The 12131-nt window shown below is 36.4% G+C and overlaps 1 protein-coding gene across 2 annotated transcripts in view; it reads left to right on the top strand.

Annotated features, from left to right (window-relative positions):
- The window catches only part of fam227b.L (family with sequence similarity 227 member B L homeolog), a 156732-nt gene that overhangs the window by 139582 nt on the left and 5019 nt on the right, over positions 1–12131 (top strand). For both annotated transcript variants that reach the window (XM_018253097.2, XM_018253096.2), the window contains exon 17: positions 2125–2185. In XM_018253097.2, the coding sequence (XP_018108586.1) occupies positions 2125–2185 (61 nt within the window). The remainder of the gene's footprint in view (positions 1–2124; positions 2186–12131) is intronic.

The following is a 12131-nucleotide window of genomic DNA, read 5'->3' as shown; positions in this document are numbered from 1 at the left end:
TCGGCCCCCAACACTCTGGGAGGCTCATAAATCATTAGATGGAACCGACTTTGGAAAATTTCTTTATTAAAGCCTACAGAGCTAAATCCCTATTTTGGACACCTAAATCTATGTGTGCACAGTTTTTACCTTAAACACCTTGTATCCTCTCCTATCTGCTGCTTCTACAGTAACTTACTGGGCTTTTCAGATCATTTATTTCATTAAACATACTCCCATCCTCAACACCTATCCTTCTTGGAATGATGGTGCTTAAATTGAGTACCCCTTTATAGAGGATTATCCATTTTATACCTACACCTTACCAACTTCTGTGAATAATCTTCCTTCTAAAAAAACTGCAGGAGCTAAAGCTGGGAAAGGGTATAGGTGAGAACCATTGATACAAACTAGACAAACCAGGAAAATAGTTAAATTAAAGGGGAAGTATACACCTAAAAATACATTTGCTAAAAAAAAATAGCATATGAAATAGGACTTGTGTTGAAATTAAATTCTGCCTATTTTCAGGGGCCTATTTAAGATTCTTTGTGAACAATTTGTAAACGTACGTGGGGTTTCCCTAAGGATTGCTTGTTTTTGAAGGTTTTTGAGTTATTTATTTTTGTTTTTAGAAGATATTCAGTGACGCCCATTTGAAAGCTGCAAAGAGTCAGAAGAAAAAGGCAAATAACTATAAAACTATAAAAATAAATAATGAAAACCAATTAAAAAGTTGCTTCGAATTGGCCATTCTATAATATAATAAAATGACCTTAAAGGTGAACCACCCCCTTAACTGTGTTCAGTATTTCCACTTACATATAAGTGTTATGTGATGCTTCCTCATTAAGGGTATGTACTCACAAGCATTTCCTAGTTTCTTGGGACTGTAATGGCACTAAAGTGAAAAAAATAACCAAAAGCTCAGTCCAATTTTTACACTTTATTAAAAATATATGGACAATGATATCCTCATAAATTATCAAGGTTGATGTATTTTCTTTTATATTTATTTAACATGTATTCAGCATTACAACATTATATCAAATTAGATTTAATTTTAGCACTAAAAATGAATTAGGTTAGAGGTGATTTTGTGAGTTTTAAGACAACAATGATTGTTCGTAAAATCCCAAATCTGTTCTGTATACTCAATGTGTAAATTTTACTCCAGAGTGGTTGGACTCATAGCAAGAAATCAATATGCTGTTGCTACATACTGAAACCATACTGTTTTGTGCATCTGTCCATGGATTACATACCAAAATATATCTAGAAACAAGAAACCAATCATCACTCTATTTCAGAAACTATATAAGGTATCCCTTCATTACCTTAATGTATTCTGCAATATGTTGAAGCAATTACACAACTAACATGTCTACATGTTAAATAGTAATCCCAATTCTATGAAAGTCATTAAAACATCTGCCAAAAGCATAGCCCTATATCCAGCATGGGATTGAATGTTGGAACACAATGATTATTGGTTAGCAAAAGTGTGGGCAAATCCTGATTATTTGCTAGTTTAAAGGTATTCTGCATTCTTAGACAATGATTCTGGCAAACATATTCTGTGTCCTTAATTGACTCAAAGATTCTCTTTTGCAGAAAAGAATTTCTTAACACAACTTTAGACAAACAGCTGTATCATTGCTAATTTTTTTTAAGTCAGGAATAAAATCAATTTTAGGTTTTTCTAATTTCTCCTGCCCCTGTTCCAAGATTGCATTTTTTAAAGAAGGGTAGGCCACTGTCTATGTTAAGAAAAGATGTCTGTACTGTATGTAATTCATACTGTTGGCTATATCTATGGCAACCTTGGAGACTCCACCACTGCACTACCTGCAATGAAATCTTTTGCAAAAATCTCATTGTTTTGTTCCACTTTGTGTACCGCAATCCACTCCAACCACATGTGGCATATGTCTGAATTCATTCTTGCATATTCTTATTCACTTTAATTATATATGTTATTTAAACATTTTCTCAGTAAATGCTTTACGTTAGTGGATAATTTATATCAGTTTGTAGTGATCTAGAGATATGCATTAATAAATATATTTTATAGCTTTTATTTTTCATGAATGTATATAAAAATTCTTACATTTTATTTATTTATTTATTTATTTTTTAAACCAGGATGAAAAGTGAAGTCTTGAAAGGTGTAAAAGTGGACAGAGGCCTTTTGTTGGATAAATTGGTAGGTTATTTAATTTTTAACATAGATTTATATATTATATATTTAATGTGTCAAATATTGAAGCACTTCTATGAGGTAAGATTACTTTTTCACATTTCTTTATTTACGATAAGAAACATTATTGCATGTGTCAAGATTTAGTAAATGTTTTTAAAATATGTTAACAGTAAAGAAAATGAAGCAGGAAGGGGTGGGGCCCTTAATACCAGAGGGGGTCAGCTGATTGATGAGAACTAAAAAAAAAGCTGAGATTCTAAACTCATATTTTGTCTGTCTGCACAAATGAGGAACCAGTTAATGAAAGTTTCCTTCTTAATAGTCCCAATTCTAGTAATACAACTAATGATGCATGGTTCACACATGAGGAAATTAAAAAGAGACTAGAACATGTTAAGATAAACAAAGGTCCGGGGCCAGATGGTATTCATCCCAGGGTACTAAGCGAGCTTAGCTCTGTGCTTGCCAAGCCTCTTTACTTCATTTTTCAGGATTCATTGAGGTCTGGCATAGTGCCGAGAGACTGGCGAATTGCTAATGTGGGGCTGCTATTTAAAAAGGGATCCCGTTCTCAGCCTCAAAACTATAGGCCAGTTAGTTGGACGTCAGTGGTAGGAAAGCTTTTTGAAGGGTTTATAAAGAATAATATACTGGACTTCGTAGCAAATCATGATCCTATGATTTTGTGCCAGCATGGGTTTATGCAGAATAGATCTTGCCAGACTAATTTAATTTCTTTTTATGAGAAGTTCAGCAGGGACTTCGATTCTGGGATGGCAGTGGATGTGATTTACTTAGACTTTGCTAAAGCATTTGATACAGTGCCACACAGAAGGTTACTGTTAAATTAAGTAATGTTGGTCTGGAACATAGTATGTGTACCTGGATAGAGAACTGGCTAAAAGATAGACTACAAAGAGGTGGTAAATGGAACGATTTCTAATTGGACCAGTGTTGTTGGGTGGAGTACTGCAGGGCTCTGTACTAGGTCCTTTGCTTTTCAACTTGTTTATTAATGACCTGGAGGTGGGCATTGAAAGTACTGTTTCTATTTTTGCAGATGATACTAAATTTTGCATAACTGTAGGTTCCATGCAGGATGCTGCCACTTTGCAGAGTGATTTGTCTAAGTTGGAAAACTGGGCAGAAAACTGGAAAATGAGGTTCAATTTTCAGTGTGTTGGGAGTTTCCTTAAATGAGAAGGTTCTTGGGTTTTTTGTAGCTAACATGTTGTCTAATTCTGGGCAGTGTCATTCTGTGGCTACTAAAGCAAATAAAGTTCTGTCTTGCATAAAAAAGGGCATTAACTCAAGGGATGAAAACATAATTATGCCTCTTTATAGGTCCCTGGTAAGGCCTCATCTGGAGTATGCAGTTCAGTTTTGGACTCCAGTCCTTAAGAGGGATATAAATGAGCTGGAGAGAGTGCAGAGACTAAGTGCAACTAAATTGGTTAGAGGGACGGAAGACTTAAATTATGAGGGTAGACTGTCAAGGTTGGGGTTGTTTTCTCTGGAAAAAAGGCGCTTGCGAGGGGACATGATTACACTTTACAAGTACATTAGAGGACATTATAGACAAATGGCAGGGGACCTTTTTACCCATAAAGTGGATCACCGTACCAGAGGCCACCCCGTCAGACTAGAAGAAAAGAACTTTCATTTGAAGCAACGTAGAGGGTTCGTCACAGTCAGGACAGTGAGGTTGTGGAATGCACTGCCGGGTGATGTTGTGATGCTGATTCAGTTAATGCCTTTAAGAATGGCTTGGATGATTTTTTGGACAGACATAATATCAAAGGCTATTGTGATACTAAACTCTATAGTTAGTATAGATATGGATATATAGAATTTATGTGAAAATAGGGAAGGGTGTTTATGGATGTTGGGTTTTCATTTGGAGGGGTTGAACTTGATGGACTTTGTCTTTTTTCAACCCAATTTAACTATGTAACTATGTGATTGTACAGAGTTAAGATGACCATATACTAAAAAATCTGAATGAAAAAAAAACTGACAAGCAACTAACAAACAACAGAGCAGTTGCTAGACATGATATACTGGGACACTTTGCCCACGAATGGAAAGAAACTAATTGCACAGTTTCAGACTTTCTAAATACTTATAAATAATTGTTACACAACCAAAAAAAGGTTTTTGGCCAAAACAAGTAAACTCACATGCCATATTAACGCTCCTCATTGTTTATAAGTGCTAAATTGCCTGTTACTGTACTAAAGCCATTGTGCATTTAAAATCTTTAATCCCTCACCCACTACTTTTGTTATTTTGTGTTAGTAGTAGCCAGGGTATTGAGTTTTTAGCTCTGAGGAGATGTACGTGATATGAAGAAATCTTTCAATATAGTACTCTGCTCCAGTAAGGAAAAGGCTAAGCTGCTGTAATACTGATGTGCACATTCTTCAGTTATCTAATATGGTTTTCGTGAACTGGATTTCCTAAACTTGTGTCTGTTGTGCATGGGTTTCAGATCCACATAAAAAGGCAACGTATGTTTCAGGAGGCAGAGCGGGTGCAGGTCAGAAGCCTGCTTGGGAGAGGTGGAATCCTTTCTTTTGACAGAAGAAAATGACAAAATGAAATAACCTCATCACCTTATTTTGTTCACTTTTAAATTAATTTTTAGTATGACATAGGCAATGAAATTCTGAGACAATTTGCAATTGGTTTTCTTCTTTTATTTTTTTTTGTGGTTTTTAATTTATTTAGCTTGTTGTTTAGCAGCTTTCTGGTTGCTAGGGTCTTATATACCAGGCAGTGGTTTGATTAAAATACATATTGGAGAGGCTTCAAATTAGTTTTTTTGCCTTCCTCCGGATCAACTAACAGTTAGGTAGGTTATATATGGCCCTAAGAATGAACTTCATGTACGTGTGTCTTTTTTTCAACCTAACTTACTATGTTACTATGAATAGGAGAGGGCTTGAATGGAAAGATAAGTATAAAAATAACAATAACAATACAATTGTAGCCTCTCAAAGGAATCGTTTTTAGACTGCTGGGGTCAGTGACCCCATTTGAATGGCTGACAAGATGTAGAAAAGGAAGGCAAATAATTAAAAAAAACTATAAAAATAAATAATAAAGACCAATTGTAATGTTGCTAGCAATAGGACATTCTATAACATATATAGAGGCCAATTTAAAACTGCTTAAGCCTTTTGGCTCTAGTTATTAAGGTCACGTGTGCGTTCATGAAGTCAAATGAAATTTGGGAGAAAAACTTTACTAGTTGAGGGGCCTTTCTTACAGTAAGTATGAAAAAGTTCAGCACGGAGCAGTTTTACCTTTAATAGTTAACTTTTAACTTTTTTAAAGATCTCATGAACATATATACACTTATGCCACTGAGGTGAGGAGATGTTCTCCAATGGAACCAACTTTATGTAGGCACTGGCCTTCAATGCCCCATCATGTGCCTCATTTAAATATATCACTACCTTTTAAAGTAAATGTGACATATCAGGACATGCTGTATTATCATGAACATTTGTTAGAAGTGATATATATTTTTAATTGGCAACATCTTAGCACTTTGTTACATGTATTTGCACTAGATACACTGCCCCACTCAAGGCGTTACACTTCACTTGCTCACAGCTTAAAATCCTTATCCCACTGAAGAAATTTCCTTATACAGCCAGATTAGGTTGATTTGTTTTGTTTATACAGAATATTTACTGAAAAATGAGAATCTGCAGACTTTTGTGGCTCCCCACCATTTTTCAGCAGTCACGGAAAACTGGTTAACTGAAACAGACTAGAACAGCTGTGTTTCATTTCAGAGTTATGAGTTCATTTAATACTGTAACTTCCCAAGTTACGTTTCATTGGGACTTATCTAAAGCCGCGTGGCAGGTCCATTGGATTTTTCCAGCAACAACGGTCTTTATACGGAATATATCCCTGATTTAACACAAGCAGAAACATCTGTTTTTTTGCAATATTATGAGATAATATAAAAAATTGTATTTCTAGACTGGGATTTCAAGTAACAAACAGAGCTTGTTAATCATGGCCACGGTAATGCCAGTCTTGGACAAGCCACTAGTTATCCTATAAAATAAATACAGCAAAGAAACTGACTCAGGCAATGTGATCTACTAAACAATTTGCAGATGTTCTAAATGTGTCAGAATTGCTACTGCCCAAAAATTCAACACATAGCAAAGGAGGACTGGGAAATGTCTACTTGAATTTGGCACTTTAACCTGAGGTGCGGTTATATCATATTTCATAAAGAAACAGATATTAAGCCTCATGTACAAACGGATTGCAATGTACAAAGTTCAAATTTTACATGAAAATTACCATTTCTTTTTTAACCTACAAAGCAGCGCTGATCCATCACCCATTGCTCTCTCCGCATAATGTACTGGGGATTCCATAGCTACTTCTGTCGCTGTTTAATGTGCTATGGTTGCAATTATTTATTTCTCTTACTGTGTGATGTTCTGGAAATGCCACTTACATATTTCTCTTAATGATGATCTATCAATTGCACAAATACAGTAATTACACTTTTAGATGGATCGAAATTTTATATGCAGGCACAGCCTTTAAAAGTAGGCATGGCAGAAATGTTCTACTGACTTTGATTCTAAAGGCTCCCATACACGGGCCAATAAAAGCTGCAGACAGACCGAGTCGGCAGCCTATTGGCCCGTGTGTGGTCATTCAAAGAGCGGTGAATATCAGGCCGAAAGTTGGCCAGATGCCGATTGGGCAGGGTAAAAAATGCCGTTGGATCGCGGTTGCGCAGGGTAAAAAATGCCGTTGGATCGCGGTTGCATCTTTCCGTTGATGTGGTCCCGCGATCCGACCACCCGTAACGCCTCCATTAGGGCTCAGTGATTAGATCAGCCCAATACCTCGATGTGGCCATATTGGGGAGAAATCCGCTCGTTTGATGACATCACTAAATGAGCGGATGAACTTCTTCACCACTTCCAGGCTTCCAAGTTATAAGTGTTCTATAAGTAGCTGAGTAGCTCAACTGTTGGTATGCATATGTGACAAATCCAAATCCCAGGGCAGATGATAGTATACTGGTCGACATATACAGTATTAGGTGCTATAAACAGAGAAAAGTACTATTTAAAATGGTTCCCAAGAGATGTTAAATCAGTTGTTTAAGACTAGCAAAGGAAAAGGATGTTCATAAAGATAAAGAAAAACTAAAAGTATAATCATTGATGGGGGTGACAAATGTTAGGACCCCCCAGTGATTATAATTGCTTACCTGATACCCCAGACCAGTGCCCCTGTTAGCAGAAAACTGCACCAGCTCAGGGTATTTCTGTATAAGCTCATTTGCCAAGATATTGCTGCTTTTCTCTCTTCTTTCCTCTGGGCCCGGGCAGGCGCATGCACAGTACCACATTTGGGCCACAATTTGTAAGCTCACGTATCATGTCAAGGCTTCTCATTTAACACAAGACCTACACTGCCTGCTGTGTACTAAATATTGACGTGTGTTTAAAAACCTTTAATGCCATTAAACCCGTAGGAGCAATGTGCATTGTATGTGATAGAACTGTGTTCACTTACCCTTTGTACTCTGAAGCTATAGGAGCATTTTCATTGAGCCCCAGCAATAATATGCATTATGTGCAACTGAGTGGTGGAACCGTGTTCACTTTTTCTTTGCTCAGAAACTCTGAGACCAACAAGGAAACTTTGAAGTCCCAGATAATTAAAGTACACTGTGTCTGAATCTTTTTCCTATATGCTGAGTGGCAGCTAGAAGCCATATTTGTTGCTATATGTTCTCCTTACAACACGAGGAAATGTGTTTTTTTTACTGGTAAACTGTTGCAAAGACTCTTGTAGCTCAGGGTAAAAATACACCAGCCTTCCACCATAAAATCCTGTTTTCTAGACAATACTGGAAACCTCTAAGCCTTACAGATTCAAGCAATCAGGGCCAGGGCGAAATTACATTTGAAGGGTCTTTACATTGCTCATCATTAGCCCCTCATTCTCTAACCCTAGTAAAATGTGTGGCACCCATGCTATATACTAAGTACACACAACAGACCTGTCTACTAGAAAATGCAGCTCTGATTCCCATGCTATCACAGCTTATCAGCTAAAGAAAATATCCAGAGTTATTTTCTCTATTATTTTACTTTATTCTTTCCTCAAACCCATTCCACCGTGATCTTGTACGTCAAAAGACAACATTTAGGCTCCCTGTCCTGGGCAAAATTTATATTAAATTGAGCTTCATACATCCCACTTAGATTTGCACTGAGAGAAGTCCAAGAATATTTTCTGCTCCATGTCTGCTGCCTATGGAAATATGACTAATTTATTATCTCATCAAACAAACATACACAACCCAATGCACAAGGCACCACAGGAAAATAATACTCATGTTTTGTTTTAAGTAATTGACTTGCCTCATTTGTGATATGGATGTTTTTCATTTACTTTATTTCCAAATGTTTTGCATTTATGTCATTTCCCTTTTCTATTTATAAAAGTATATTGGAATCATTAGCTTTCTTCACTAGAGTCATCGTGTTATTCACTTTGCCTGTGGCTTATTTATCTAGGAATACACTGCAATAACCTAGTAACCTTCCTCTTGTAGAGGTACCATTAATATAGCAGGCCTCCTCACTACAGGCTTATTGCACTCAGCAAGCTGTTAGTCTGCAAAAGCATCATTTCCTTTAATTGCGCTGCTAACGTTTTGTTTTCATCTAATTAGAACATTCGTTTTTATCTAACACTATCATTTTATTAATTCTTTTTGATTATGTTTGATATAATCAGAAACTTTGTGAATCTATTTATCTACTTTTATATCAAAGGTAATGCTAGAAACCCATGCAATTTATTTATACGTTTTGTTTCGCTTATTATCACTCTGCATTAACTCAGTTCTTATGCTAAATTACCTACGTAACTACTTCTCTACAGATATCCAGCTGTACCTTTTATCAACTAATGAGTCATGGGATTGATATCAACCCCAAATAATCCCAATTTCTCTTTAACAGAAGTTCACACTTTTCAAACTACCCTTCACAAATGACATTCTCTGTGTTACCATTCTCTTCCCTTCATCGTTGTTATTATTGGTGCTGTCTGTAATTTTACTTGTGGAAAATGGGGATAGAGAGGAAGAAGGGGTTGTCATATATAAGAGGGAGGACCAGAAGTCATAATATAAAACATACAAACTTGTGTAGTAATAAATGTATGTTTTCCAATGCAAGAAGCTTGGCTAGTAAAATGGCTAGTGAGCTGGAATCAATGAGATTGGATGAGAATGATGATGATATTGCTGAATTATACCGTAGCTGAATGAGTAACACAACTGTGCAGTAAATATTGAAGGCTATACCTTGTTTCTGATGGATCAGGAAGAAGGGTATGTCTGTATGCGACGCATTATTGGAAAAACACGATAAAGGAAAATGTGGAGAGTAAAAGGGGTGCAGTTTATAGATTGAACTAGTCAAAGCCAGTGAGCAAGTCAATTGTATGAGTATGCCATGGACCCCTCATAGTAACATAGTAAGTTAGGTTGAAAAAAGACATGCATCCCTCAAGTTCAACTTTTTAAGCCTATATACAGTATAACCTGTGTAACTGCTAGTAAATGAAGAGTCTCTACTGTTGAAAAGGCTGTTAGTCTTTATAATGATGAACTTAAATTAACCAAAATTAGGGATTCCTTTATAAAAGCTGTGCAATTTGCAAAACTCTTTTTATGTAAATACACGTTCAGTGTTCTTAACCTTTCTAGCCATTGCCCTTTCCTTTCTGAATAAGCCTTGTTGATGGGAGTGTAGATATATACTATTATTAATAATAATATCCCTCAACCCTCTTACTAGGATTCTGGTTCTTTTGAGCGAGCAAAGAATCCACACAGTGAATATAAAAAGCAACAGTACTGCCAGCACATTCAGTAGAAGTTTGCTGCATGACAATTGCTTGTCACAGATTGTTGAGGGACCAACCAGAAATGATGTGACATTAGATACAGTGATCCAACCCAGAAGAAATTACAAATGTGGAAATACTAGAACACATGGATTATAGTTCTCTATGGTATTATTATTTCTTACAATCATTAAATGGATAAGAAGCCATTTGTTTTTTTCCTTCACTGAGGTAAATTAGAGAGGTTTTACATGGGTTTTTTTCTTTGCTTTCAACTGGCAACAGGCAGGTTGAACTTGATGGACATGTGTCTTTTGTGCCCCTTAGCTTTGCCTTCAGTAATATATTGATACAAAACAGAAGAAACCTAATGCACACATGTTCTTTAATACCTACAGTTCCAGTATCACGTTATTATTTCATAATTTGCCATCAGCCTCTAATTTTTAAAAAAAAAATGTTTAAACCCTATCTAAATACAGAATAAACATCTGTACATTATATAAAGTGTGCAGCTGTAAAAATGTTTGTTTTGTGCTCACTTGTTCTTTACCACCACTAGACATATGGAGGCCGAATGTTACACTGGCACACTACATATATTGTTCTCAGCATTGACTGAAATTCTGCTACAGAGTTAATCTGGGAAATAGACATCATATTCCTCCTCTTAATCTTTAACGGACATATTTTGCAGTACTTTACAGAGATTATATCACCGTATTTGTAAAAACGTTCCTTTCTTCTCCTTTTACATTGCCCTCTGAAAAAGACACCATGTTAACTGTATACTGTAAGTGGTGATAGAGCTCACTGCTCAGGAGAAGACCTGATGATGATGATCTGCAGGATTGTGTCTGTACTGTGGGTCAAAAGGTTAATCTGTCATCTTTTGCCCAATTAAGATGGGAAACTGTGGCGTCTACATATGGGAGAGTAGTCTCTTCTAGGTGAACTTTCCACTCATCAAACTGTCAGGGGAAACCCTTCTTATCTGTTGTTGCCAGTATCTCTTTCATTTGACTCCTAGGCTATCTTCAATCAGGCCTTCTTGGATTCCAGAGCTGCTTAAAATGTTGTGGACCTGCTATCTTCAAGACTATTAATGACTACCTCTGGGATTATTTTCAGTCTTTTTTTCATGGTCTAATTAGACAACATCCTAGTTTTCTCTACTTCTGAAGAGAAGCACATGTTAAACGTGTCCTTCAGCATCTATATGCTAACAACAAAAAAATGCTCCTTTCATCAGTCAGATTTCCTTCCTGGGCTATCCATTATTTCATCAGAAAGGGGCTCTGGTATGGATCCTGCTAAAATTGCTGAAGATTGTCCTGCTCTGGTGAGCCAATTCAGAATTTTTGTGGTTTTATCAAATATTATGGGTGTTTCAGCCTCTGTTTCTTCTCTAGCTACTGTAAATAAGGGTTTAAGGTGCAGTAACCTGGACTTTTATAAGAGTCTACCCAAAAAGTTAGCAGGTCTTTAAATTTGCTTCCGTTCTTGCCTTTTGTCCTTTGACTATCAAGATTGATGCCGCTGATGTTTGCGTGAGAGAACTGCTGACCATCAGTTTGCCCTTGAGTAGCTCCATCTTTGGAGGGCTCTGTGTCATATATTGTTGCTTTGTCCAGAACCTTGCCCTGGAGAGTAATATATATTATATTTATAAATAAATATTGCATTGAAATTCACCAAACATCTTTTCTCTTTACATTCTAAATCTACTTTTGCGCCACTGCATACTGTGTAAAATCACACATAATATAATAAGCTGTGTTATGAATTTTGCTTCAAGTGTAGCTGTGTAAAATTCCAGTCTATAAAAAAGTGTTTGTTTGGGAAAAGTATTACAAAAAGTGATGTTGATTGAAGCCACTTTTATAGGCCATAATTTCTTTTCCACTTGTATTTGTCTTATTGACTTGGCAGGGTTACACACTGATTCAAAAGAATGGGTAATGACTTTGCTGGCCTGGCATGAATGAAAAGACAGACAATTGCAAATCCCGCCATTAGCAGCCAC

The sequence above is a fragment of the Xenopus laevis genome, chromosome 3L, assembly GCF_017654675.1.
Source record: "Xenopus laevis strain J_2021 chromosome 3L, Xenopus_laevis_v10.1, whole genome shotgun sequence".
In the NCBI taxonomy this organism is placed as follows: Eukaryota; Metazoa; Chordata; class Amphibia; order Anura; family Pipidae; genus Xenopus; species Xenopus laevis.
This window is presented reverse-complemented; position numbering and strand designations above follow the sequence as displayed.